The sequence below is a fragment of the Pavona decussata genome, unplaced genomic scaffold, assembly GCF_977016875.1.
Source record: "Pavona decussata unplaced genomic scaffold, jaPavDecu1.1 SCAFFOLD_376, whole genome shotgun sequence".
Taxonomy (NCBI): Eukaryota; Metazoa; Cnidaria; class Anthozoa; order Scleractinia; family Agariciidae; genus Pavona; species Pavona decussata.
In genome coordinates, this window is record NW_028145751.1 from 437501 (window position 1) to 465055 (window position 27555).

At 38.6% G+C, this 27555-nt stretch overlaps 3 protein-coding genes and 1 long non-coding RNA gene across 5 annotated transcripts in view; 3 read left to right on the plus strand and 1 right to left on the minus strand.

Annotated features, from left to right (window-relative positions):
- LOC146452215 (uncharacterized) overlaps positions 1-185 on the minus strand; it is a 740-nt gene extending 555 nt beyond the window's left edge. The window contains exon 1 of the long non-coding RNA XR_014859808.1: positions 1-185. This exon is cut by the window's left edge and continues 171 nt beyond it. This is a non-coding gene — a long non-coding RNA (uncharacterized LOC146452215).
- A 4720-nt stretch (positions 186-4905) lies between these two features.
- On the plus strand, positions 4906-8808 carry LOC146452216 (retinol dehydrogenase 8-like). The gene is made up of 3 exons (XM_085098132.1): positions 4906-5208; positions 7260-7533; positions 8292-8808. Exons 1-3 carry the CDS (start codon positions 4944-4946, stop codon positions 8623-8625), a joined length of 873 nt encoding a protein of 290 aa, XP_084954258.1. The 5' UTR covers positions 4906-4943; the 3' UTR covers positions 8626-8808.
- Positions 8809-9373: 565 nt separating this feature from the next.
- Positions 9374-12790, plus strand: LOC146452217 (retinol dehydrogenase 8-like). The gene is made up of 3 exons (XM_085098130.1): positions 9374-9675; positions 10567-10840; positions 11987-12790. The coding sequence occupies exons 1-3, from the start codon at positions 9411-9413 to the stop codon at positions 12318-12320; spliced, it is 873 nt and encodes a 290-aa protein (XP_084954256.1). The 5' UTR covers positions 9374-9410; the 3' UTR covers positions 12321-12790.
- Positions 12791-15830: 3040 nt separating this feature from the next.
- LOC146452218 (uncharacterized) lies at positions 15831-24757 on the plus strand. 2 transcript variants are annotated; one of them, XM_085098127.1, is made up of 11 exons: positions 15831-15942; positions 18992-19042; positions 19402-19520; positions 20516-20677; positions 20783-20860; positions 21237-21304; positions 21605-21764; positions 22263-22424; positions 22537-22614; positions 23325-23392; positions 24505-24757. In XM_085098127.1, exons 3-11 carry the CDS (start codon positions 19430-19432, stop codon positions 24655-24657), a joined length of 1020 nt encoding a protein of 339 aa, XP_084954253.1. In that variant the 5' UTR covers positions 15831-15942; positions 18992-19042; positions 19402-19429; the 3' UTR covers positions 24658-24757. The 2 variants fall into 2 exon arrangements, with proteins under 2 accessions (XP_084954253.1, XP_084954255.1); XM_085098129.1 differs by lacking the exon at positions 18992-19042.
- Positions 24758-27555: the final 2798 nt, after the last annotated feature.

The window sequence follows — 27555 nt, forward strand, 5'->3', positions numbered from 1 at the left end:
ATAAAAGATAGTTAGTCCAGACACATAATGCTTCTTGAGCCCATCTTTATACTATAGACCACTCCAATAAAATGGGTATTTTTGACTTAATTCACACAACCTGCTTATACGGCACCCATTAATATGCACACTATCCATGGTCCCTTCGGTGTCCATATGGAAAGAATTCGACTGTATTAACATTACACCCTTAAATCACCCCACCACAACCTAAATTCCGCCTACATCCCCTAAAATTAAAAGTTACGTTCCACGCAAGTTACCTTCAATTCTACAATTATCACGCACCTAACTTTAAGCTTAATTAACTAACTAATGAAACTTTGCTTTCTTCATACTTATAACAATTACGCCATATCAAAATCTTTTTCTGTAGCATAATGACTTCAAGAAACCGCCATATTGGCGAATTACGTATCGTAATAAACACTCACACCAGGTTCCCTCGTCATAAGGTGGCACGGGCATGTTGATGTTAATCGTTCCCACAAATGCTAGCCTCCTGCGCAGACGTTCTTAGGGGTTCGTCACGCGTTCCTGCCCCACGAACCGTTCGTGGGGCAAGAACGCGTGACGAACCCCTAAGAACGTCTGCGTGGGAGGCTACACAAATGCTACATGTGGGAATGCTACGTGGGAGGCTACACAAAGACTACACAAATGCTAAACACAACCGAATTAAATGTTTACCACTCGTAAACCCGAAAGCCACAACAGATTGCCCGGCAATTTTACCTAAACTAAATTGGGGATATTTTCTAACACTGCCAAAGCGTGCGTTCTCCAATCAACATTCCTTTGTAGACTTGGTGATGCTTGTGTCCGCGCGTACTGTTCGACTACAACAGATTGCAACGTCCCTAAATCGACAAATCGTGCAGGATATCCCAAGTCTGACGCCATAAATAGATGAATTATTACACACGCAAACAATGTTTGAGTCCACCTATACAACTATACAACCGATTCCGGTACTGGCTACGGCCCTTAGCCCTTGCAAACACGGACTGATATTTTCTAAGTCTCCCTAATGAGATGCATTTTTTTCACTCGACAATTTGTTTTGTCGACTCGACAATGCTTCTGTCCATCCGTACGACTCGTACGAGTCGACAACTGATTGCAAGGGCCCTACAGCCTTACAAACATGGACTGATATTTTCTAGCTCCCTAATGAGATGTATTTTTCGACTCGACAATTTACTTTGTCGACTCGAAAATGCTTTTGTCCACCCGTACGACTCGTACGGGTCGACAACTGATTGCAAGGGCCCTACAGCCTTACAAACACGGACTGATATTTTCTACCTCTCTCTAATGAGATGCATTTTTCGACTCCACAAATTACTTTTTCGACTCGACAAAGCTTCTGTCCACCCGTACGACTCGTACGAGTTGACAACAGATTCCTAGGGCCCTCAGCCTTACAAACACGGACTGATATTTACTAAGTCTCCCTAATGAGATGTATTTTTCGACTCGACAATTTACTTGGTCGACTCGAAAATGCTTCTGTCCACCCGTACGACTCGTACGAGTCGACAACTCATTGCAAGGGCCCTACAGCCTTACAAACGCGGACTGAGATTTTCTAAGTCTCTCTAATGAGATGCATTTTTCGACTCGACAATTTACTTGGTCGACTCGACAAAGTTTCTGTCCACCCGTACGACTCGTACGAGTCGACAACAGATTCCTAGGGCCCTCAGCCTTACAAACACGGACTGATATTTTCTAAGTCTCCCTAATGAGATGCATTTTTCGACTCGACAATTTACTTTGTCGACTCGACAAGGCTTCTGTCCACCCGTACGACTCGTACGAGTCGACAACTGAGATTACTAGGGCCCTACAGCTTTGCAAACACGGACTGATATTTCCAAAGTCTCCCTAATGAGATGCATTTTTCGACTCGACAATTTACTTGGTCGACTTGACAAGGCTTCTGTCCACCCGTACGACTCGTACGAGTCGACAACTGATTGCTAGGGCCCTACAGCCCTACAAACACGGACTGATATTTCTTAAGTCTCCCTAATGAGATGCATTTTCGACTCGACAATTTACTTTGTCGACTCGAAAATGCTTCTGTCCACCCGTACGACTCGTACGAGTCGACAACTGATTGCTAAGGCCCTACAGCCTTACAACACGGACTGATATTTTCTAAGTCTCTTTTATGAGATGCATTTTTCGACTCGACAATTTACTTTCTCGACTCGAAAATGCTTCTGTCCACCCGTACGACTCGTACGACTCGACAACAGATTCCTAGGGCCCTCAGCCTTACAAACACGGACTGGTATTTTCTAAGTCTCCCTAATGAGATGCATTTTTCGACTCGACAATTTACTTTGTCGACTCGACAAAGCTTCTGTCCACCCGTAGGACTCGTACGAATCGACAACTGATTGCTAGGGCCCTACAGCCTTACAAACACGGACTGATATTTTTTAAGTCTCCCTAATGAGATGCACCCCTAAAAATTAAAAGCAACATCATGTAATTCCACGAAAATGTAACTACTTCACCACTTGCACTAAACTGACCAGTGGAACAATTTTTCCACGACTCGCGTACGAGTCGTAAAGACACTTTCACGACCCGAATAAGTGGTGAGTATTGGACAACCCTCTAGCAATTAAAGCATCTGCTGAAGTTCTATGCCACCCTTTCAGCGAACTTTTTAATTACATCCTAAACAAATCAAGGATACCTCAACAATGGAAACTCGGAGAAGTTACACCTGTCTTCAAGAAAGATTGCTCTTTGACTAAATCCAATTACAGACCGATCACTATCTTGCCTTCATTGTCAAAAGTTTTTGAAACGCTAGTTCATACAAGAATTAGCCCTTACTTTGAAGATATATTTCACAAACACGTATTCGCATATAGGAAACATCACGGAACGGATACTGCTTTACTTAGCCTCACATAACAGTGGAGAAAGGAATTGGACCAACATAATATCATTGGAATCGTGTCGATGGATCTTTCCAAGGCATTCGATACCTTGCCACACGAACTGCTGGTGGCCAAGCTCAAGTCCTATGGAGCTGACGGCAAAACTACCGATCTAGTTCATGACTACCTTGCAAATCGGCGTCAGCGGGTCAGATTAGGAGATCAGTTTTCAAACTGGGAAGAAATCTCAGTGGGGGTCCCACAAGGCAGCGTACTGGGCCCACTATTTTTCAATATATTCATGAACGATCTTGTCTACGCTGTCAAACAGAGCAGACTATCTGCGTACGCAGACGACACGCAAATATTTTTCGCCGCCAGTACACCAGAGAAAGTTGAAGAAGTGATCAATGCAGATCTTGCCCATGTCGATCAATGGTATGAGCAAAACGGCATGAGGAGAAACACTTCCAAGTACCAAGCAATAGTAATGGGAAAGACCCAGGTTAGGCTCCAGTTCCATTGCGAAGACATTGCTATTCCAATTACTGAAGATCTTGAAATGCTCGGAGTTACAGTAGATGACAAAATGAAATTTGAGAAGCACATAGGCAAAATATGCCGAAAAGTCTCCCAGCAGATTGCTGTACTTAAGCGAATGAAAAAGATTCTTCCATTCGAAACAAGAAAGTGTCTTTACCTCGCATTTATAATCCCTCATTTTAACTACTGCTCAGAGACATGGCATTTCAGCAACAAAAGTGCCATTGCTAAGCTAGAAAAAGTTAATGAGCGTGCCCTCCGTTTTGTCTTTAACGAAAAACAAAGGCCCTACTCCGAACTACTCAACAAAATACGTTTTACCATCACTTGAGAATCAACGCCTCGCAAAAATAGTTTGTACAGTTTTTAATGCAATTAATAATGAACATGCACCAAAAAGCATAAAAGAACTGATCGGTCTTAGAAATAATAAATACAATCTAAGAGGAAGTGACATTTTAAAGCGACCAAAGGCCAGCACTACAACTTATGGCCTTAAATCGTGGAGGTTTACGGCACCAAAACTCTGGAACTCATTACCTGACTCAAGCAGAACAGTGACTACTTACAAGGCTTTTAAAAACAGTATCAGAACACTAGATCTGGCAGGTCTACTATGATCGAGTGCGCTTTTCACACAATACGAATTATTGCAGTTTTTTATATCCATTTATTTCTTTATTGTAAATTTTTGTTTTACGTATGATGATTAAATTGTATTAGAAATTTAAATTTTACCTAGTATGCCATTTGATGTTTTTTAATTTGTATTAGTTATTTTAATCTTTTAGTGTGAAATACCTGTAAACTAGCTGGTGAGCCTAGCTTGCTGGTCTCACAAAAGCTAAGCGTATTTTCACAATAAACTGCTATCTATCTATCTATCTATCTTCCATCCATTCTCAATAAACCCTTAGCAGTGTTCCACTTCTTCTCATCCAAAGTAAAGTTCTTGGAGGACATAAGCACCTCGATGGCATCAGTGAACTGGTGCAATCCTTCTGAGCAGCCGATCAGAGGTCGTTAAAAATGTTCCACATATGGTGTTATTTATGTTGCTTGTAACTGTAGGATTGAAGATTAGTCAGGGGAACCTAGTGGATCATTTCGGCTGAATAACTGTTCTGGCGAGGGTTTTAGAATCGCCTCAGAAATTCCAATTTAGTTGCGAAGAAAACTGACTGTATCACTTCAAAATTCATTTTGCTTTAAGAGGGGAAAATGTGTCGTTTAAAGAACCACAGGCAATTACAAAAGGACTTGCGACGACACTCAGTACAAAAAAGTGTCTTTTTTTCAATTTGTTTCATTAAAGCTCGCACATTAGTTACACTCAGTCTTTCTAAGCCTTCGCGATCTAGTCATGACATCTCTGGTTAACAGCAGCCAGGTGATTGACAGGATCTTGATATGGACCACGCCCACTGTTTGCCTTATTTCTTACCATGCAATCGTGACTCGGCTTTATTTGTCATCGAGGCCACTGCTCAAAACATGTCTCCTAAAATCGTGTTGATCTCCGGTTGTTCTAGCGGCATAGGACTCGCTACTGCTGTGCTTCTCGCTAAAGATGCCGAGAAACGCTTCAAGGTTTACGCCACCATGAGAAATCTGGCGAAGAAAGGACAACTAGAGGAAGAAGGAAAGGAATATCTTGGAGACACATTGATTATCAAGCAGATGGATGTGAGCAGTGATGAATCAGTCAAAAACGCAGTGCAAGAAGTGCTTGATACTGAAGGAAGAATTGACATATTGTGTGAGTACATAGCATTTTTTGGAATAATTTTATCCCCCATGTATCGGCATCTCGATCATTCCATGAAATCAATTTGTCCCTTCTTCTTGTCTCCTAGCATGTTGATTAGATTAAATGTCTTCTTTTCCTATATGGTGCCAATGGATCTCTTGGTCGGTTACACAATGAACACTCAAACAATATCTTAACAATGACAGAACAATTACATTAACATAGTTATTATTGTACCAAGGTTCATGCATCAATCACCAGGAAATTTAGTCTTTTTTATCATCAGACAAGGCCGTACAGCTGGTTTCAACACGCTACAGTGTCTATTAAATGATTTATGTTCTAATAGGTTTCTATTCATTTGTGAAGGAAAATAACAGGAAAGAAACTTGGTCTCTCAAAGACGGCAAAAACACTGAGTCAGTGTGAGATATGAGATTCGCGCAGAGGCGGTGAATTCATTAAGTAAACACAATGGCCGTTACGGTTACATTATTAGCACGATATTCGGTCATACTCCATTTCAATCTTCCACAATTCTATCTAAGCTTCGCGCAAAATGATATAACATGATATTCCTTTTTGTTTCTTTCTTGCCATACGTTTAATTTTTCCTAAGCTGATCTGTTTTCAAAACTCTGTATAATTCAGCGAGTTAACCAATAGCATGACTAAGCAAATTACACTCTTAAAGGGAGGGGCACACGGTTCTGCGCATTTCCATGAATCAAAATACTTTTTCGCCTTTGCTCGGTATGACCCAAGCCTGTTCAATTTCATTCGTTGTTTATGAGCCATTCGGAAGGAAATAGGTAACTCATATGATTGCGTTATATTTTGCATGCAAATAACTATGAACACATCAACCGTGGAATAAATCCTACCAGGGTCAATGCTAAATTCAATATCGACAATATGAATACAATCTACTAGCATTTTCTGTGAATTTTGGTCATCAGTCATTTTGCTTGAACTAATTATAGAATGTGATTACTGAAGTACATGTGAGTGGGATTTTTAAGGCCATAAAGTTGATAAAAAAGAGAAAAAAGCATTTAGATATGCACATGGGCTGAAATGTGAACCCTTTCCTTTAAAGCGCCTTTCAATGCGACTATATATGATAATTTGTAAAGATCAGATCCGTTCGCTAATTTTCACGCGACCTAGCTTGTTAGGGAAATTTGCTATGGAAAAAGTATTTCGAATAGAGTAAACATTTTAGAAAACGCATCTCTCTGCGTTTAAACCCTTTTTTTCACGTTTAAACACTCCGCAAAACTACTGGATTATCTGGAGTCGTCATTGGGGCGTGAAATAACTGAAACAAGTTAGATTTTTTTAGCAATGCAAGTTTTGCCGACCCTAAATGATGAATAGATCTGCCTAGGCCTCATGTGTTGCACTAAATAAAACAGGGGACCCATTCAGGAAATACTGTGAAATTTTCTCAAAAATAGCAAGCAATATAGCCGCGGTTTTCATCAGTGACTGTCGTAAAACCAAACCCAAAGTAATTACTCCTGGCCAATCATAAGATGTGTAAACAGCGCAATAAACCAATCAGATCTCGAAGCAAATGCAAGTAATCCGCGCCAAACGCGGGAAAACACGTGCGAGCGACTCACGATTGGTTTTGGTTTTGCTTCTTATTGGTTGAAAAAGTGGCGCAAATATCACTAACCAATCACAGAGCGAAGTAAAGCAAAACCAAAGCAATTACTAAATTACTTTCGACACTCAATTAAAAGCGCTCTAACAGCCCGTAAATTCCGGGAATAAAATTTCGTTTCCTAAAACTTTCTGCAACTGAAAGTTTCAATTGAGCGAAAGTATCCGAACAGATCACTGATTCGCCTTTACCCTACAAAACGTCATTCACTGGTAGTCCGTTGTCGGTACTCCTTGCTAAAAAGAGTGTAATTAAGGGAATCAACTTCGTGTGTGGTAAAACTAAAACCCAACGTTTAGGATAGAGTAATGCGTGTGCTGAATGATCATTTGGAAAGGTAGATAGCAAGACGCCCCCTACGGTAATGGTAATTACTCTTTTTCAACAGTTAACAATGCAGGCTTAATCGTGACGTCCGTGTTGGAGTGTATCCCGACCAAGATGGCCAAGGACTTGTTCGAAGTGAACTTCTTTGGAGCTCTGCGCCTAATCCAAGCTGTGCTCCCAAGCATGAAAGCCAGGAAGAGCGGTCATATCATCAACAACAGCAGCCATTTTGGATTCGTGGGTTGTCCCTTTAACGAACTGTACTGTGCATCAAAGTTCGCCTTGGAGGGGCTCACTGAAGCCATGGCTCCAACATTGTTGCATTTCAACATCAGGTCTGTGTCTTTAATAATTTAAATATTTAATTTGCAAGGCAAATAATATCACTATCTGAAATCTTTAGCCAAAGCAGAAGACGTAAAACAAAACAACACCATATCAAAGTGCTATTTCTATGAATTCGAAAAATTTGATTTAAATGGCCGAATTAAAATCGGAACCTACCGCTCGAACTTTTGTTTGGCATGAGTATTGTTTGGAGTCCACAACTTTTTCTGAGATGGGGAAGGGAAGAATCTGTTTCATTTTCCAAGGTCAAGAGCTTTAACGCCATGACAATTAAACTTGGAAAATACATTAGCACGTCTCAAATTATTTCCTTTTCGTTCCACAAAATAGAAAGGCGATGTCATATGACTAAGAATTAAGTCATTTAAGTTTGGACGAGACGCCATCTTGGATCTCTTATTCAGTTCAAAATTTTAGAGAGCCGTCAAGATTGGCTAAAACATAATCAAAACCAGTGGATGAGCGCTAAAGTGGTATTAAAACATAAAAGTCAGGACAATAGAGTATTATATTATTTTCACATAAATTCTAGGGACCGGAAGGCCGCAAAGTTTGGCTGAAAGATATCGCTGGTATTCCTCCTCTCCCCATCTACCTCCGGGCTATCTAGTCAAAATGTTTGGGGTTAACTAATTCATTGTTTGTTTTCCGAGAAGCCATAGACTGATTTTAGACAAATAAGGCCATAGTGCAAAGGAATTGGTCTTGGCACCGTTTCAAATAACCTTTTCTTTTTTCGATATAGGTGCTCCATACTGGAACCAGGTCCCGTCGGATCTCCAGTTATGGAAAACATGGAAGCCTGGACGAAGAATTACAATATATTGGAGGCCGACGAAAAAAGTCTGGAATTAGAGAAAACCTTTAAGGGAAAGTTGCAAAACATCATTGTTAACACAATTCAAAGTGTAAACGAAGTCGCGGAAATTGTAAAAGGTATCGTTTTAAGTGAAAATCCAAACCTACGCTATCAAACAAATGATAAGTTTAATCCCGACGAGGTGAAGGCTAAGCTCGCCGATTCACCTGGTAACGTTTTAGTGGATATACTCAAGAAGAACTACTTTGACGAAGAATGATCATTTCTTCAACACACGGATAGACATTTTTTCATGTTAGTCTCTGAAAGATGTAAACACAGCGATCGTATCTCAGTTAGGGTTGCATTTTCCCTTGTGAACGTACACGCTTTTATATCTAGCAATAGTATTGTAGTTGCTGTTAGTTGATAATTTTGAATTAAATCTTATTGTCTATCCAGAGTTTCGTTGCTAGTTATCTTCTTGTGTCAGTTTTCATTATCGAGGCATATACATTTTGTAGTCAGAATGAAGCATCTAGTGAGTACTTAAAAGCGCCTTTAAACGCGGGAGACTTAAATTAGTATCCACCAAATCTTCCGTTAAGATTACTGTAACAATTCCCGTTTACCTCAGTACAGATCTAATTGTAGCCATCTTCTCTGTCTGTTAACTGTTATCATCTGTCAGCAGTCCGGGATAGCGTCACTTCTGAGTAGTGATTATGTTGGCTGGTCGCTTACCGGAAACACAAAACAAAAGAATATGTGTAATTTCTGGCCTAAAAAGCGGTCGCGGTCCCTTGAGTAATTTGAGTGGTCGTCGCTTACTATAGAGCTTTATCTGAGAAACAAAACGGTTGTTTACGAGGCCAGGGGTCGCTTACGGGAAGTGGTCGCTTACGGGAGGTGGTCGCTTACGACAAGTGGTCGATATGAGAAAGTTGACTGTTTGGGTGGCCAAATATACGTAACTTGATATGCTACTTCACAATCTACTTTTTCAAACATTGATGAGTAGCCGCTACTCTGCTCTATTCTTTCGTGATAGCTACTGCTTAAAACATGGCTCCCCAAATGGTGTTGATCTCCGGTTGTTCTAGCGGCATAGGACTTGTTACCGCTGTGCTTCTCGCCAAAGATACTGAGAAACGCTTCAAGGTTTACGCCACCATGAGAAATCTGGCGAAGAAAGGACAACTGGAGGAAGAAGGAAAGAAATATCTTGGAGACACATTGATTATCAAGCAGATGGATGTGAGCAGTGATGAATCAGTCAAAAACGCAGTGCAAGAAGTGCTTGATACTGAAGGAAAAATTGAAGTATTGTGTAAGTGCATATAGTGCTTTTTAAACAGCCTGTTTACACGAGAATTGTAGCATTTATAACTCAGCACGGCACTGTTTTAAATGCTGAGTTTCTTTTCGTTTGTGATAATGAACTAGATCTATCCAGAATGGGCCAAGACTCGCAGATATCATGGCACTCGCATGCCTTTATTGGACGTATCACGTAACTCAATTAGAGATTGGTATTGATATATTTATGAAGAAACCAAAGACTATTTATAATTATTTTAAAACAGGATTGCGTGTTCATTTATTGCATGTTTGATCTGTTACGAGTCCTATTAGAATCAGAAAATGACGTCAGCAGTATAGATCTCTGGTGTGAATACACAATATAACCCCAAGCAAGTTATGATACCGGTACAATGGTTTTAATTTCATTAACATAGATATGAAATATGTTAAATATGAAATCGTGATTTAAAATAACTAAATTTACTGATCTCAAATGGCTCAGGATAGTGCTATTACCTACCACGACTTCCAGTTAAAAGGAAAATTCAAGCGATTTGACTCAAACGATCGGTTCTCGTCCGTCACGTCAGGTGGAATTCGGCCGCTTTGTTCGTTCTTGAATTGACTTCTTGATATTCCCGATGTCATGTTGCGTCATTGCGCAAATTCGAGCTCAACCGTAAAAAAATCAGTTGTTCTTGCATTTAAGACTTAGCCCTGATTATATTGGTGGTCGAAAGATGACATGTTGAAAATGGCTGTAAGGAAACGCCAGTTGTAAAAATAACACAGTAAATTCACCTAAGAAACGGAACGTTTTTCAAATTAACACAGCGAAAAAATAACCAGACGTATTACGTAACCAAACACTAGTTTGTATACTTACGATCATGCGGTAATTATTTCTATTCAACAGTTAACAATGCTGGCTTAGTAATGGTGGGCGTATTGGAGTGTGTACCGGTCAATATGGCCAAGGAATTGTTCGAAGTGAACTTCTTTGGTGCTCTGCGCCTGATCCAAGCTGTGTTGCCAGGCATGAAAGCGAGACAGAGCGGTCTTATCATCCAGAACAGCAGCCATTTTGGACTCGTAATTAACCCCTTTAATGAACTCTACTGTGCATCCAAATTTGCCCTGGAGGGCCTCACCGAAGCTTTGGCTCCAACTTTGCTCCATTTCAATATCAGGTAGTGTTTGTTACTGTTACTAGTAATACTTATCAGACGTAAATATCCTACATTCTTTTCAATAATTCAAACTGTAACGCAAAGTTCTACGCTAACCAAATAACAAACAGAGGACGACATGAGCGTGCTCTGAAACAAAAACCGGTTAGTAGACCTTGCAAATTTTCCGCATTAAATTGTTGAAACCTTGTGCCAATATTTTTGCTCCTCGAAGCATTCACCAAAGGTTATGAGATGTTTGACGAGGAATTTTTTTAATTTGCAAATTTAAGCAAATTTATTCAGCTAATTTCTGAACTACAATTTTAAGTAATTATAGAAAGACTGAGCCGCAAGAAGCTTAAGAGCTAATCAAGGAAGACCGATCCTTATAATTATTAATGTTTGCTTTTAAATATTACAACACTTGTTGTAATATTGTAATGTTCATCTTTAAATATTTCAACGCTTTTTGTAGGTTTCTCGAAATCACCAGTTTGTAAAGCAATAAGAGGGTCTAAATAGGGGGGGGGGGGGGGGGGTAGCTGTGTATTTTAGAGAAGACGCTAAAAATTAATTATGGTTTGTTCTTCCTTGGAGAAAAACCTTAATATTTTCTTCCCAATGTTCTAAGAGCAATTTCATGTTACAAAACAAGTTCGTTGTAAAATATTTTAGCAGTTTTGCTCCTTTAAGGGGTTTTGACGGTTGACGATTATCAAGGGGAATTTTTTCCATGAATCAAAGGTAATATTGACTTAAGCGTTTATTTAATATTAACAATCAGAAACACGTTATCAATGAAGCAAATCATTACTAGAAGTTCTTCCAGACGGAAGTTAGTTGTGATGTCAGTTAAGACGCAAATTAAGTGGGAAAGACCATAAATTAAAGTGAGTATAGTTCGGAACAAGGAAACTGATTTACCAGTTACTGAACGATTCCTTGAGAGGATGAGTAGCTGAATTAGTGATATTAATTGAAAGACCTCGAAACCGGTTGACGGCTAATTATAGTTGTTTTTTGGGGCGATTGACGATTAAATTTCAGGCTGTTTGACGGCTGAAGGTAAACCCATCGAGATAATCCAAAAAGGCCGCCATACCTGATAAAGTTATTGGGCAATTGGTCTGGTCACCGTTTTCAAGATCGTTTCTTTCTTTATAGGTGTTCTATGCTGGAACCAGGTCCCGTGGAATCTCCAATTTGGGAAAATGCGGACATTTGGGGGAAGAAGTACGACATACCGCTGGCTGACGAAAAGACTCTGACCCTCGAACGAACCTCTAGGGGAAAGTTGATGGATTATTGCGCTAGCAGAACGCAAAGTGGAATCGAAGTCGCGGAAATGGTGAAGACCATTATTTTGAGCGAAAAGCCAAACTTACGCTATCAAACGAATGATGGATTTAGGACGGAGGAGGTGAAGGCCAAGCTCAGCGATCCATCCAGTAACAACATAGTGGAAATACTAAACAAGAACTACCTCGATAAAGAATGATGAATTGTTCTACTGGTGCTGGAATAATTAGTCATAGCAAACCCTAGCACATGTCAAGTGCATAGATCGCAACTTAGTTCCTGTTATCTATTATTCTGAGCACACTTTTATACATCAATTAAGATTAGTTGTTGTTAAATGTTTTGTATATTTTGAAATAACTCTGTTTTCCGTCTACCCAGACTTTTGTAATCAAAATGCAGTATCAAATGCATGGTTGACGTAGCTTTGCAGTGAACTCTTCAGTTCCCCAACTTAACAAAGATGAACCTTAGTAATTATATCTAGGAGTAGTTGTTGTTAGTTGATGTCAGTATTGTTACCTATTCAATCTTTTGTCTCGTGTCAAATTGAGCTTAATAAAATACTTCATTTACAATTTTGTAAAGGAATTAGTAAACCATAGCAAATAGCAAATGGCATTTGGTTCTCAATTTAATTAAATGACTGATTGTACTTTCATCTGCAAATGTTTAGCAATTTTTTTTGTCAAATCCTTTGCCTTGTCGATTTGAAAGCGTTAACTTCAATACACCCTGTTAATGCTGGCACAATATCGCTCGAACACAACACGCTCAATATATACATTACTCTATATTCAATGTATAGTACCACTATATACAGTACACACAATACACAATATACAGTACTAAATAAGTTACAAGATTTCCTCCTTTAAGACGTACGTCTCTTAAAACTGTATTTTGTTTTACTTGTTTTGCTGTATTTTGTTTTACTTTTATTTTGCTTTACTTCCTTCCTAAATTGTTATAACATGTGTCACGTCATCTTGTTATTAACATACGAAAGCCCATTTACAAAAAGTAAGATGCTACTTAATTTCAAACCTTTCGATATCAGCTGCATTTTAGGTTAGGTCTATTGGCTTAAACCAATATCTCGTTTTCCAAAAGGGAAAAAAAACCGTTACGTTACCCTCTCGTTATCTTGTTCAGGAAAAACCTCATTTGCATTTACTTTCAACACACACTTTACATATGGGGCTATAAAACTAGTTTCATCGAAAGACCTCTTCAGTTGGTCACCATGTTTGTGTTGAATCTGAAACGACCTCATGTAAAAATACACGAAAAGTAATTCTAATTCCCAGGTAAATAATTGTTAATAATTTTCTCAAGGAGTGTCCATCCTTACAGGGGCGTAGCAAGGGAAGGGTTCCAGGGGTTCCGGTACCCCCCTCTCGCGTCAAGGAACCCCCCTCTCCTATTTTTAACAGTGTATCATGCGAGCGCTTGAGGTAATGGCAAATGAACGTCTATTTGCTGACCAATATGGCGACGCAGCATGGAGCTGGGACACTGAGACACCAAGAATAAAGAGCGGACTTGCGAACGCCATTTCAAGTTTTTCTTTTATAATCACCTTGTTGACGGCAATGAAATGCCTTTCCGTCCTGAAACCCCTGAGTGTAAAACTTCAGAAGAGAGATCTAGATGTCTACGAGGCGTACACTAACAGTAATAATGTCACGGACGATCTCCAGGACATCCGAGACAACATCAAAGACATCTGGACGGACCTTTACCGCGGCAAATGTAGGTGTTGTGCCTTCCATCCCGCGCCGGACCAATCAGCAGCAACATCGCGACAATGTACCAGCCCAGACACCATCTGATTACTATAAGAGGGCAGTTGCAATTCCCCTTCTAGACCATCTACCATCAGAGATGAAAACATACTTCAATCCTGCTAATGATGCTGTCTTGTCCAGCCTCTTTAATCTTCTGCCTGAGCTGGTAGCCGTCGGAGAAAGAAATCCTGACATTGAAGCAGCGCTGGAGTTTTATGACAACGACCTGCCTTCTCCCCATGTCGTTGATGTTGAGCTTCTGCGATGGAAGAGAAAGTGGTGCAGCACTGAGGATGCCGACCTTCCCACCAGTGCAGTTCAGATACTCGCAGCAAGCGCTCGAGAGTTCTTTCCTAACATCCACAAATTGATCCGCATTTTGTGCACATTGCCCATAACGTCAGCTAAATGTGAGAGCTCATTCAGTAAACTAAGAAAGTTAAAAACATACCTGAGGTCGACCATGTCAAGCGAGCGAGAGTCTGGGCTGGCGTTGACGAACATCAATTACCACCGAGACATCAAGATCGAGGAAGTGATAAACACGTTCGCTCAACGGCAACCAAGGCGTCTTCTGTTTGCGTAGCGTAAACGCCAAAGTCTTGTACCTACGTAATGTAAGGATTTTAGAGCAACCGTTTTCGTTGGAACCAATTTGGAACCCCCCTCCTAGAAATCCTGGCCACGCCCCTGGCCTTATACCGTGATAACAGCCTTTGGGATGCGGACGTAATACCACTCACTTTTGGAGTTTATCAGTTCACTCTTTTTAACCTTATTTATCATAAAACATGATATCGAAGATACGTTACCAGGATTCATAATAAACAATATATGTAAAAGTGGTCTCTGGTAAAACGATGTAAAAAAAAAAAGTGTAAGCCTTCGACAGTCAGTCTACTGTCTTCGACGGATAAAATAAACCGTAAAGAAAAAATTAAATATGGAGAGTACTGACTTGTTGATTTGCCTTTTGCATGAAAACTGAATACAGAAAACATATGGCGCTAGGATGATCCACCTTCTAAGATCTTCCTCCTTTCATGTAAACAGCACCTTAAGTCACAATGTTTCTTACGTACAGATCACATTGTAAAAACTATATAATAGAATTATTTTAATGCTTAATTAAGGGTGGTTATTCAGTGTCCATCGCGCGCCTATTTACAAGTGCACTTACAAGTAAAGGAGATGGTTTTTCGCAAGTGCGCTCAATCTCTCTTTTCCCTATAACCATGGTACGATGTCAAAACTTTACTAACCCTTTACAGTGTATGCCCTAACGGTGATCAGCATGAAATTTCTCCTTGTAATGTCCATGCTTATTGAACCCCCGAGGTCATGAGAATTAAGGATATGATCATCCTAGGTGAATTTTCTTGATAGTTAATAACTTCTCCCCAGTACTTTTACCAAAAACGTATGAGGACAAGGCAGGAGAATTTGTTCTCTGATATATGGAGTTAAAGGGTTAATAATAAATTGGTTTTTCACACGTGTGTAGCCGGAGTCTGAATGTCATATCACTTCAACTGTCGCATTACTAATAATACCCGTGTAAAATATCATTATTTTCCAGCTGGAGCTGGAGCTAATAAATTAATTCAACACCATGGTTTGATTTTGTTTAACATTTTTAAATGTTAAACAAAATTGTTAAATTGTTAAAACAATTAGATTATGAACTCGAGATTTCTATTATTTGTTAGAACCAGTTCTGTTTCTGTTTCATTTTCCCAACGAGTTAATAAATGAAGTATATTGATAAATTCTCTAAATAGCCTAAGCAAAAACCTTTAACATGTATAACAATGGATTTCTCCAGTTTCCATTTCTGCTCCACAGGAACCTTGTCAAAGTGTATTTTCGACGTATGACGTCGTAACATCTGACAAACAAATTTCATTTTCTTTGAGTGAAGATAGAGTTCCGTGATTTTGAGGTTCACTTTTCAATGTGAGATTCGTCGAAGCAAACCACTGAAAACTCATCAAACGTAAGAGAACAGTATCAAGACACCAAAGGTTTGAGGTAAGCACAACTTTACATGTTTTGCGTGTGAACTGTATGGCTCACGTAATTTAGCAGTTTTGAATTGAGCGAAAGAACATAAACAACTTAGTTAGACAATCTTGGGTTAGTATCTTTTTAGCGGTAGGTTGATTTTTGTAGTCTTGTGTTTCTGTTTTGTCTGACTGGTAACCGAATGGAGATGAAGCTCGATAAAAACGTGTTAAGTATTTTATAAACTAGCTAAACACGATGTTCCCCGTGCATTTGTTACACCGAGAGTTGGGAGATTTTTTTCTCTCAATTATTCCACGAGCGCGCGTTGGATATGAGATGATAGATAGCCAACGAGACACTTTAAGCGCCGAGTTGGCTATAATCATTGCATATCCAACAAGCACAAGTGGAATAATTGTTTTTTGATAACACTCAAGAAACATTTCTAGATATGATCTTGCTAACTTCTCTTTACGACAGTTTAATGCTTGCTATTTCTCGGGTATGGTATAATGGCTCATATACCAGTGGCAGCTAAGCCGATCAAATTCCTGAAATTGCTTTATACAATAATCCAGTTTTTAATAAAATAATATATATCATAAAGGGCATTTGCACGAGCGGAGAATATTTTCAAGAAAAATTAGATTTTTTCATGAAATGTTACCCGGGGCTTTCAATTTCCATGCAAGAAACCGAAACAAATCAATCGTGTTTTACGACGTCAAGCGTCGGAATTATTTATCTTGTGGTTGAACTGTTTCTCGGAATAAAGATTAACTGATATGCTTCGAAGCAAGTCACACAGAATTTATCATCCGCAATACATTGTTAAGACACTTGAAGTTTCCGCGAAGTATAAATATAAAACTTTTGCGGCTTTGTATGTGGACCGGTCTGGCGTACTTCACAGGTTAAAGATTAAGAAAGGCAGTAAAACGCGGCTAGACAAAGTTGACGTTTTTCTTCTCTGATTACGACTGAAGATGGCAATCTTACTAAATTGCTCAAGTTATTTTATCTAAAACTGTGCGCAAATGGAAATTCGTTGAATTTTGTTTCGTGGGTTGAAAGTTTGATCAAGGAAATGTAATGTGAAAAAGAAACATTGCTGTCGTTTATTTGTCTAAAAGCTAATTTATGTACATGTACTGTAAATTGAACTCTGTCGTACCGAGAAACTCGCATGCAAATGACTGATGCTAATTCTACAGTTTGAGCGAAACGAAATGCCTCCAAAGCAAACCAGCTTCATTTGAATCTGTCTTGAAATTTTCTGGACCGGCCTGGTTTAATGTCGTGTTCGTTACGTGAGTTAGGTTTTGTTTGATTTGACCAAAACCGGATTTGCGAATAAGCCGAATATTCTGATAACAAGAATTCCGTGGAATGTATCTCTGCCTTTTTTACAACACCAGATCCAGCCTGGGCGATGCGTTGAGTTTCCAGGACTCGCATTATTAATTAAAAGTATATTTTCACCTGTGACGTCGTAAAATGTGGTAAATATTTCGGCGCGTTTTTTTTATTGTGAAGGTTCAATGTTGGCTTCATCTCAGAAAATAACTCCCAATAAAGACTTCGGTGTCTTGGAATGAAAATATAGTCATTACAACGCTTTTGAATTTCCATTATTCAATGAGAAGTTTGTCGAGACAAATTCATTCGTGTTTTTAGTAAATTAATTTATTGACGTCCTATAAGGTGATAATTTATTTCGGTTTCTGTGAATAAAGAAATAGTTGCGGTACTTTCTTTTTTGAAGCTCGCTTTTCAGTGTTAAATAGGTCGAAGCTAATCACCACTGAACACTGAGAGCTATATAACTTAAGTAATCTAACAGATCGAGAAAAAGATAACAACAAACCGTTTAAATTTAGACGGACAGAGGATGGATATCTCACCAAACTGTGCTAATTTTGTTATCTGAGCTAATAGCTGCTATCTTGCCTACTGATCGGGGAGGGTGAGGGGGAGAGATAAAAAAATGGAGGACTTTCCCTCTTTTGTCCACTTATTTTTCCTGGCTCACCCTCCCCCTCCTTAATTATCACTCCATCTAAGCAGGCTATGAAACTGAATGCCTTCTTGTTTCCAGAATTAGAAACTGTTCACACAAGCATAATTCGCAACAAAATTTTGCTAAAAAAAGAAAAAATCCCTTGCTGTCATTTGGTTGACTATAAAAGGAAAGTTTTACCCCGTGAATTAATTAGGGAGAAACTAATATGGACTACCGATTGATGAAGCTTGCATTAAAGCTTTTTGCCGAACGTAAGAATTCCACAAATGGACGTGACGCTACTCAAACGTGTTAAAAACGTGCATACACGATCCTTGCGTGCGAGGAATCCCAACGTAGGATCATAGGATTGCGTTTCCCACCCTGAATACAAATATACGTATAACCAAAGACCAACACCCGTGAAAAATAAAAAAAACAAAACTTATGGCGTTGGCTGAGGAATACGTGGCCTCAAGTAAAGTCATTCGAAGATATCGGGACCGTCATGGAATCCCAGTTTCTCTTCATTAGAAGCCATTTAGTTCATAATTACCTTGTATGAAGAAAGTGAAAAGTGTTCAATTTACCTTTAACCATGATTTTGTCTTATGCTATTGCTAATTTTGTAGGTATAAAATTATTATAGTGCGTGACTGAAACCAGCAATTCTGTTCGTCCTTTTGTGATCTTTAGTAAGCGCCGCGGTTTCAAACATTTTTCGTCGGTTATCACGGGAGAAACATAACCGTGTAGTTAGGACGTCAATTAAGGGTGACGAAAAAACTTTTCTGTGTCAGAAAATGCATCCTTTATCTAAGTAGTGAACGTGAAATCCCAGAAAAAATATGCGAGCACAGACCCCTCCTTTGCACCCCGAGTCTTGCTCTAGCGTCTAAGAGGATTTTTAATGATTGTCTTCTGTTCCTTGGGTCTAGTCAGTAAGTTGCTTGTCCGTGAGGTTAGTTGAATATTTTGCCTCTTTGAAACATAACCGTACGGTTCTTGGAAAAAAAAAAAACAATAAATGCCGGAGTGACTAATGTGGGCGAATAAAATTTTCTCCTGTAGCTAGCCACCTTGACGAGTCACGTAATGTAAATCATACCCTGGGCTTCTGAGGTAGGTATTAATTTCTTTCACTGTATTCATATTTTAGCCGAATGAGCTTAGCTAGAACGGGCTTTTTCGGTCTCTTTGGCCTGGGTGAGGAGGGGGTGGGAGACGAATTCCCCACCCTTAATAACTCCGAGAGTATTAAGAGTAAAGTAGTGGAACTTGGAGTGTGAATATTGCTGACTTCACATGATGTTACATTGCGTCATAATTTCCCGAAGGCGTCCATCTTGGTCCTGTTTATTTTTCTTCGCCCCTAGAACTCATTGATCTTTTGCTTCATACAGACCTTTCTGTTTTAAACTGTTTTAATGCAACAACATTAAATTGCAAACTAAACGAACGTGCAAAAATTCGCTCCATAGCATTTTGAGGAGGACACTTGCAACATTTATGGCGAGAAGTTCAACCAAAGCTGCAAGTGAAAGTGACGTCACACCAGCTGGTGAGGAAACGCTGGATTTTGATGACGTCACCTTAAGAGGTGAGAAGAAATATGTTCCTTCTTTTTTCAGAAGACTGTAGAGAGCCGCCTCAGTATTAATCCTTCCTGGACCGCCTGAAGTGCAGGCGTATATTGGGCAGTGGGTGTCGAAAAAGGCCAGAATTATAGCCAAAACGATAGGTTTTTATATTCTGTCAGTATTTTTCATTTAAACGAAATAAATTTTTAATATGAATAGCAATTGTTCTTTTCATTTTGCTGTGAGTCCACTTGGCTAAAAAACTCCAATTTGAAAAGCAATATGTTATATGAAAAAATATTTCAAGGTATTTGCGTGGACTTTTCTAGCTAAAGCGATGATGCAAAAACTTCCTTTCCTTTGCGTGTTTTAAGTCTCTACTCAACCAGGAATTACAGACACTCTAATCTGACTGTTCGACACTCAAAGACCTATGGGTAGATTGCTACGAGTGAGCGATTGTGGTTTCGTTCGGGTGGAGAAATATTAATTAGTTATAGACATTGCGCACAAACCAACAAACGATTTTTTCGACATTTTTTTTTTTTTTTTTTGCTTACCCCTTGTTTAATCTCCTTTTTTAAACAGCAATTTTCTTGCAGGTCACAGACGAGTGTTTTAAATCGTAACATATTTTGCCATAAAGTCAGTTTTCAGACACCCTGGAGGCCGTTTCTTTCGAAATATTGGCAAAATATATTTCCCTAACCGTGAAATCAGCCTTGCTCTTTTCTGTATTATTCATATGCAAATGCTGGTTTGTTTTTTTTTTTTAAGGTTTCCACTTTTTCTTCAAAGCGATTCCTCAATCCCATACTAGTACCAGATTGCTCATTTTTTTTTTATCGGAGAGGCGAATAAGCCCCACTTTCCCTCCCCATACTTTACTTATTTACACAAAATTACAACAATTTAACACTTTCACTATGCTTCGTGCAAGCCTTCCTCACCCCAACTCGCTTCCCTATCCCAAATTTCAGGCGATGAATGACACTTTTCATTTGCCTTCTTTTAGCCATAGCAGAGGTTTACAACACTGAAGGTAATGAGAGACACGGAGAGGATGATTTCACCAACGCAATTCACTTCTACACGGAAGGAATTCAAGTGAACTGCAAGGATGAAGAACTGAGGGCCGAACTGTACAGCAACAGGGCGGAGACCTATTTTTGTTTAGGTTAGAACTTTCTAATTGTTTAGGCTTTTCCTAAATAAGATATTTAAATGTTGCAAATTTAAAGAGCACTTTGCATTGAAACCTCTCCGCTCTCTTCTTCTTCAGGAAATTATAATGATTCGCTGAATGATGCTAAGTTTGCTACTGACTTACAGCCATCATTGGTGAAGGCGATCGTGAGAGGTAAGATTTCTAAAAAATTTACATCTCGTTTTACCGAGACGGCGGTAGCTAGCCAGAGTGTGCTGTGACAAATTTCAAATCTTAAACACCGCTAAATGCTACGTGTGCTGGAAATTTGCTTTGCACTTATAACAGATTAAGTTCGCATCACAAAGTTTAAAATACTTCTTCAGTATAGGTGTCATATGCAAAATTTTAGTATTTTGACTTTAAAGAAGTCTTTGGAGTCAATTGCGGTTAAGCATACCCGTGATAACACACCAAAGGTGTTCTTGCCTTGGGTGTCCTCAGAAGAGTCCGTTAGGGTGAATATTGTACGAGCCACCCTACTTTTAAGAGAAAATAATACCAAACTGATATTATTCTGTTTTATTAGGAGCAAGTGCCTGTGTTCAGCTGAATCAGTTTGAGGAAGCCATCAAGTGGTGTGAAAAAGGATTAGCAGTATCCTTTATTACAGATGCTACAACATACTGAATATTGATCAAATTCAAACTTTATTATTTTCCTTCATTCCTGATTTTAGGTGCCATCTTATGCAAGACTTATCAGAACAAATGATTCCTTTGTTTTTTCATGAATATTTCAATGTTTCTGTTCTCCAAAACTCTCGAAGAGGAAACCAAGCAAACAAACGGGCAAGAAGTTAAGACACCTCACCCATATGATATTTTGCTTCGGTTTTTCGGTTTTATCAACTATTGATATTTTTACAAATATCGTGGAAGTCTTGACTCATGTAAGATTGACAACAACAACCAGACGTTGTTGGACTTAAGGAAACGGTCTGTCAATAAACAGAACAAGCTACAAGATGCAGGCGCAGAGGACAATGCAAATGAATCTGACTTCACAACTGCTACTGAGAAAACACTGAAGACTGATGATGAAACAACTTTAAGAGGTACGAAGTTTTAGTGTTGATAAGGGGCTTAAGACAGATTGATTGGGAAGCTGAAGGTCTCAGACGAAAAAGTTCTTAAGGAGTTTTCATGCTATTCTGTTGAAATGAGAGGGGGGGGGGGGTGGATTGAGGTCGGCATATTGTCAGTCTGTCTGATTGGAAAACATTATGACCCCATCCCATCCCTTGGCCGTCAGTCATGTTGGCAATAAAACCTAGTTTGTGAGGGCTTCGGAAATATGGCCCCAAGAACCAAAAAAGCCCCGAAGAGAGCCAATAAGATTGCCCGAAATTAAGGAGGAAAAGTACCTTAGAATGTTTCTTTCAATGACCTACGATACAACGAAATTGTATAAGTGAGAAGAAAAAAAAAATCATCGAAACTGCCATAGTAGCACCTTTACTGGAAAACATCTAGTAGCAGCTTCTAATGAAGGCAATGTTTGAAACTTTATTAAGAACTAAATGTAAGATACCTTTTAATTTCCTTCATTTTAGCAAAAGCAGAGCTCTTCAAGGATGAGGGCAATGATGAATTCAGAAAGAAAAATTTCAGCAATGCCATATTGCTTTACACCGAAGCAATGAAAGTGAACAGCAAGGATGAAGAACTGAAGGCCAAACTTTACAGCAACAGAGCAACAGCACGCTTTATTTTGGGTGAGAAATTTTTAGGTTTTCAGAACGTTGGCAAGTTAGTGTGTTCCCATAAATTTACCTTAATCATGCGCTCAACAACACCGTATATTTCTTTTCACTGATTTTCGCGCAGGTAACTTCCATGATTCACTTAGTGATGCAAAGGCTGCCACGGACTTACAACCGTCTTATGTCAAAGCGATTGTTAGAGGTAAAGAATCACTTAAGCGAAACTGTGAGAAATTAACGTTTTGATTCTTGCGAAAGACAATAAACTTCTAGCCGGAGGTGTGCTTTATATTTAATTTAATATCCTTTCCAGTATTTTAAAAATGTCTGCTGTTCATACTTAATGTAAATTTAAACATCGTAACTTGTCATCTAACCTTGAGGAAATGTCACCACAGGCAAAAAAAAAGAAAAGGAAGACCTAGAGCTTCTCCGGTTTTTAAAAAAAGTTTTTAAGCAAAAAATATACAGTTATTATTTAACAGTAATAAGAAAAGCAATGATCAGACTATAATCAGGTAAAATATTTGTGAAGTCTGTTGATTGCAGAGATTTCTGCGGCAACCAGTTTTTGTGTGTTTGTCATCAAGAAAGAGAAAGTTTTGCTACAGTACTTATCGTATTTTAGAACTCAAATTCGTGGAGGTAAAAAACCTTCCGTAAAATCTTAATTAGACGAGCATTAATGAAACTATAATCAGGTTATGTTCACTGATTCAGTTGTTAAGTCTGTTGATTGGCGATATTTGGGAAGGCAACCAACTTTTTCATGTGTGATTTTGTATGTATATAACAAAGAAGGGATAGTTTTGCCAAGTAGTTATCTTCCTTTATAGATAATTCGTGGAGGCATGATACTGATCTAACATGAGTGAACTAAAATGCTAAACTGTTATAATTTTGTGTTATTAGGAGCAAGTGCCTGTGTTCAGCTGAATCAGTTTGAGGAAGCCATCACGTGGTGTGATAAGGGATTAGCAGTATCCTTTTCAAATTAACTTTACAATTGCCCGTTCCGAAGTTCATAAAGGGACTGGGCTCTAGTTTAACATTGTTCAAATTGCGTCATATGAAAACAAAAGAACCCCGTCGCCAGAGAGATCACATAAACTGACTAATTTTAACGTGATCCGTTCTTTTGATGGACTCCAATTTTTGATTAAATAAAAATTTAAAAACTCATCCCCAGTTTGCATTTGAAAACATGAACGGGCAATAGCAGAAACTTGACTACTGGCAAGGATCAACTTATTTAACAGAAATAAGTGGACTGTGACGTCGTTTACTATATCGTTTACTTTCTTTAGAGCAGTGGTGGGCCAAGAGGGATCCAAATACTGACAACGAGGACATTGATATTTGGACATTTACAAGTGACTCTCTTAATTTTAAAACCATTTTATCACATCGCAGCCTTTTAAAATATTCGTTTGCACCTGTCTATACGTCTTTGAAGTTTTAGTCTTCAATTGTCTTAAGGTGGGGCTCTACCTGAATTTGAGTGAAATTTGAAGAGGTTTTAAGAATGGATAGAAGAAAGAAAATGATTTTTGGAACACTAACAGACAGTCGACAACCACGCAAGAGCACCCCAGGTTGCTAGTGGACTAACTTGGTATCCGTCTATTAATTATTAACTACAAATTCTAATTTTAAAACTTCACTAAATCTTCAACATTCCTTATTTCTTTTAATTTTACCAATCCTTCAAGAAAAATTATTTCCTTCCAAATATACCTAAAAATCACCCAAAAATTCATAAAACACCCCAAATCATTAATTTGTGCTATAAATGGAGGGTTTTTGTATTGCTTGAAATGCAAACAAGATATTTTCATTTGACCGATTTTAAGCGGCGTGAAAATGGCTTTTAGGTGAACCCCCACCTTAAATGAAAGAGCGAAATGTGTTAGGTCAGAACATAGCTTGGCACACTGATCCTCTTAAGTGGCATTTTGAAAGCAAGTGTCAGACCATATTAGGAAATGGTTTAATCGAGATAATGACCACTCACTATTCCCTGTAAGGGTTTTTTTTTTAAATCCTTTATAGCATTTGTTTTTCATGCATTGAAAATCTTGACTAAAGTAAGATTGACGACAACAATCAGAAGTTGTTGGAATTAAGGAGCAGGTGTGTGAGCGAGCAAAACAAGCTGCAAGCTACTGGAGAAGAAGCAGCGAAGGATCCGTCTGAAACGCAAACAGTAAGTTTGATAAACAACAATTTAAGTTTTATTAAGTGATCATTGATTATTGAAAACAAATTTAATTAGCAACGCTTATGGAACAGTTGAGTGGATTGAGTGTAGTAAAACCAAAACAAAAGCAATTACTCTGGCTAATCACAACAGCACAATGGACCAATCAGAATTCGAAGCAAATATATGTAACCAGCACCGAGCGCGGGAAAACGCATGCGGGCAAGTTACAATTGATTTTGGTTTAGCTTCCATTGATTGAAAAAATGGCGGAACTTTGGAAAGGAAATTACTTTCGATACTCAATTTAAAATCAGTATGGAAACATGTTGAATTACGAAGTTTTGGTTGACTCCCTGAATGTAGCCTATACAAATATGTTCAGCATCCAGATAAGAGAATGATGTTTACAATTTATTGAAAACGATCGGGTGATCGAAATTTCTAACTGCTGGATCTGTCGGCGTCTCTTAACTCAATAAAAATAGCAATACTTATAACTATCAGTACAAGTGGAAACGAAGGAATAGGAAAATTAGGTGTTTGTGTATTGGTAAAGTGTTTATTAACAATGCGTCCAGAATTTGGTTAACGTTGTTTAGAATTTTTCTGAAAGTTCGGAGATATCAGCGCCATTTCAAAAGGGGCGTGTGGTTATCGTATTGCAGTGCTAAATATCACCATCCTTTGTGTATTTATGTCTATAACAAAAGCGATGTTAATACACCTTTAAAGGAGTCTTGAGTGAGTTAAGAGAAGGTCTCCGTAAGGACGTTCTGGTCGCTCAGACTTGAAAAATAGATTTGACTTATTTTTTGTGTGTTGCAAGACTTTCACGTTCTAATACTAAAACCAGAATCCGCTTGATCGGACACTTTACGTTTTACGAGTTTTAAAGGAGTTTTTCCTCATCCGAGAGAATCACCCCTGAGGGTTTATGTCGAGGCTTAAATTTAGTACAACTTTAAACATGAATTTTACAAGAACTAGCAAACTCTATCAGAAACAAAAATCACAGTCAGTTATATTAAATCTTCATAATGACCTGGTTAACACTGCACCAAAAAAGGGATTTACAAAAGTAGCAAAACGGTAGCAAATGTGAAGTAAATACCATATTTAATCAAATTTAGTCATATTTGCTCAAAAACCAAACTTCATGTTTGAACGAGATTTGCGTATAAAGCATTTACACTATATTTACACACCGTTGCAAAAGTGAGAAAGATTTATACATTTGAAACAACTTTACTTTTACAGCAAATGTGAAGATAATACACACTTTTGCTTCAACAAAACATAGATTTACATGGGTAGCAAGGTAAAAGAGTGTGTTTGTTCCACTTTGGCCATATTTGCACACAAATCAAATATCGCGTTTGCAAGACATTTACAAGCAAAGCAAACTTGGTAAATACCACATTTATGCAATATCCACACACCGTTGGAAATGTGCAGGAAGTACGCATTCAAGACAACTTTACCTCTTCGGTAAATATGAGTAACACAACACATTTGCTCCAAGGAAAATGGATTTACGTAGTTAGCAAATGTGGTAAAATATCATGTTTGCTTAATTTTGGTCATATTTACGCATAAATCAAATCTCGTGTTTGCACGACATTTACAAGCAAAGAAAAACCGGTAAATATGAGTAACACCACACATTTGCTCCAAGGAAAATGGACTAACGTGGTGAGCAAATGTGGTAAAATATCAAGTTTGCTTAACTTTGGTCATATTTGCGCATAAATCAAATTTCATGTTTGCACGAAATTTACAAATATGAGTAAGAACAGACGTATGCTCCAAGAAAAATGGATTTATATGCATACAAAATTAAATTTTATGTTTGTGCAAAGGAGGAAAATAACTCATTTACTCAACATTTAATTACATCTATTAGAAAATGTGACAGACATACACATTTGAGACAACTTCACTTCTGAACAAAATCATTAAGGACCATATTCACCAAAATGTTTATTCTGTGATCACAAACATCGCTAAAGTTAGTTACATGTATTTCTGTCAGTACTTTGGCAGTATTATTATTATTATTATTATTATTATTATTATTATTATTACTACTATTATTATTATTATTCAACAATGATTTAGATAAACATATACAGGCAAAAACTAACGAAAGAAAAGTCCTACGTTTCGGCGACATCTTAGCGCCATTGTCAAGGGAAACTAAAATTAAATATGCGATTGCAAGAGTACTGAGAGTTCAGAGTCACTTATTTGCATAAGTTAGACAAAGACCTTAGCGCAAATAGAGTCTGATTGCACATTTAAACATGGTCGTAATTGTTTAATGAGTAACATCTCATTAATGAGACAATCAAACTTGTTCTGGCATTTTTTCAACACCTTGAAACAATTGCGAAGGTCATCTGGAATCCTGCCTGCGTGTCTATTGTCATAGTGTTTGCGCACTGACGAGGTCTTACTTCTATGTCCATCAACGCGTGCGAACAGATGGCCACGGGTGTATCCGACATAACCAGCATCGCACTGGTCACACTTGAAGTTATACACAACGCATTGTTGATCAATGAGCTGAGGCTTAGGTTCGCTTGTCGGGAACTCCTGGGCAATCTTGCGGCTCGTAAACACTGGTTGGACAATAGTCTGGAGCTTCACACTGAGATCTTTTAACTGTGTCTTCACGATATTAGCAGACTCCTGGCCCGATTTGTCTACAGCTAGGGACTTTCTCAACACCCTCAACCACGCCCACCCCGCCATCAAGTTCACTATGGAGGTAGAAAATGATGGAATGCTCCCCTTCCTTGGTATTCAACTTCTAAACCGGGCGCCCCGTATTGAAACTAAAGTGTTCGTGAAGCCAACAAACAGTGGTCTGCTTCTCCATTACCACAGTCATGTTGATAATAGGTACAAGCGCGGCCTATTGACAACTATGCTTGACCG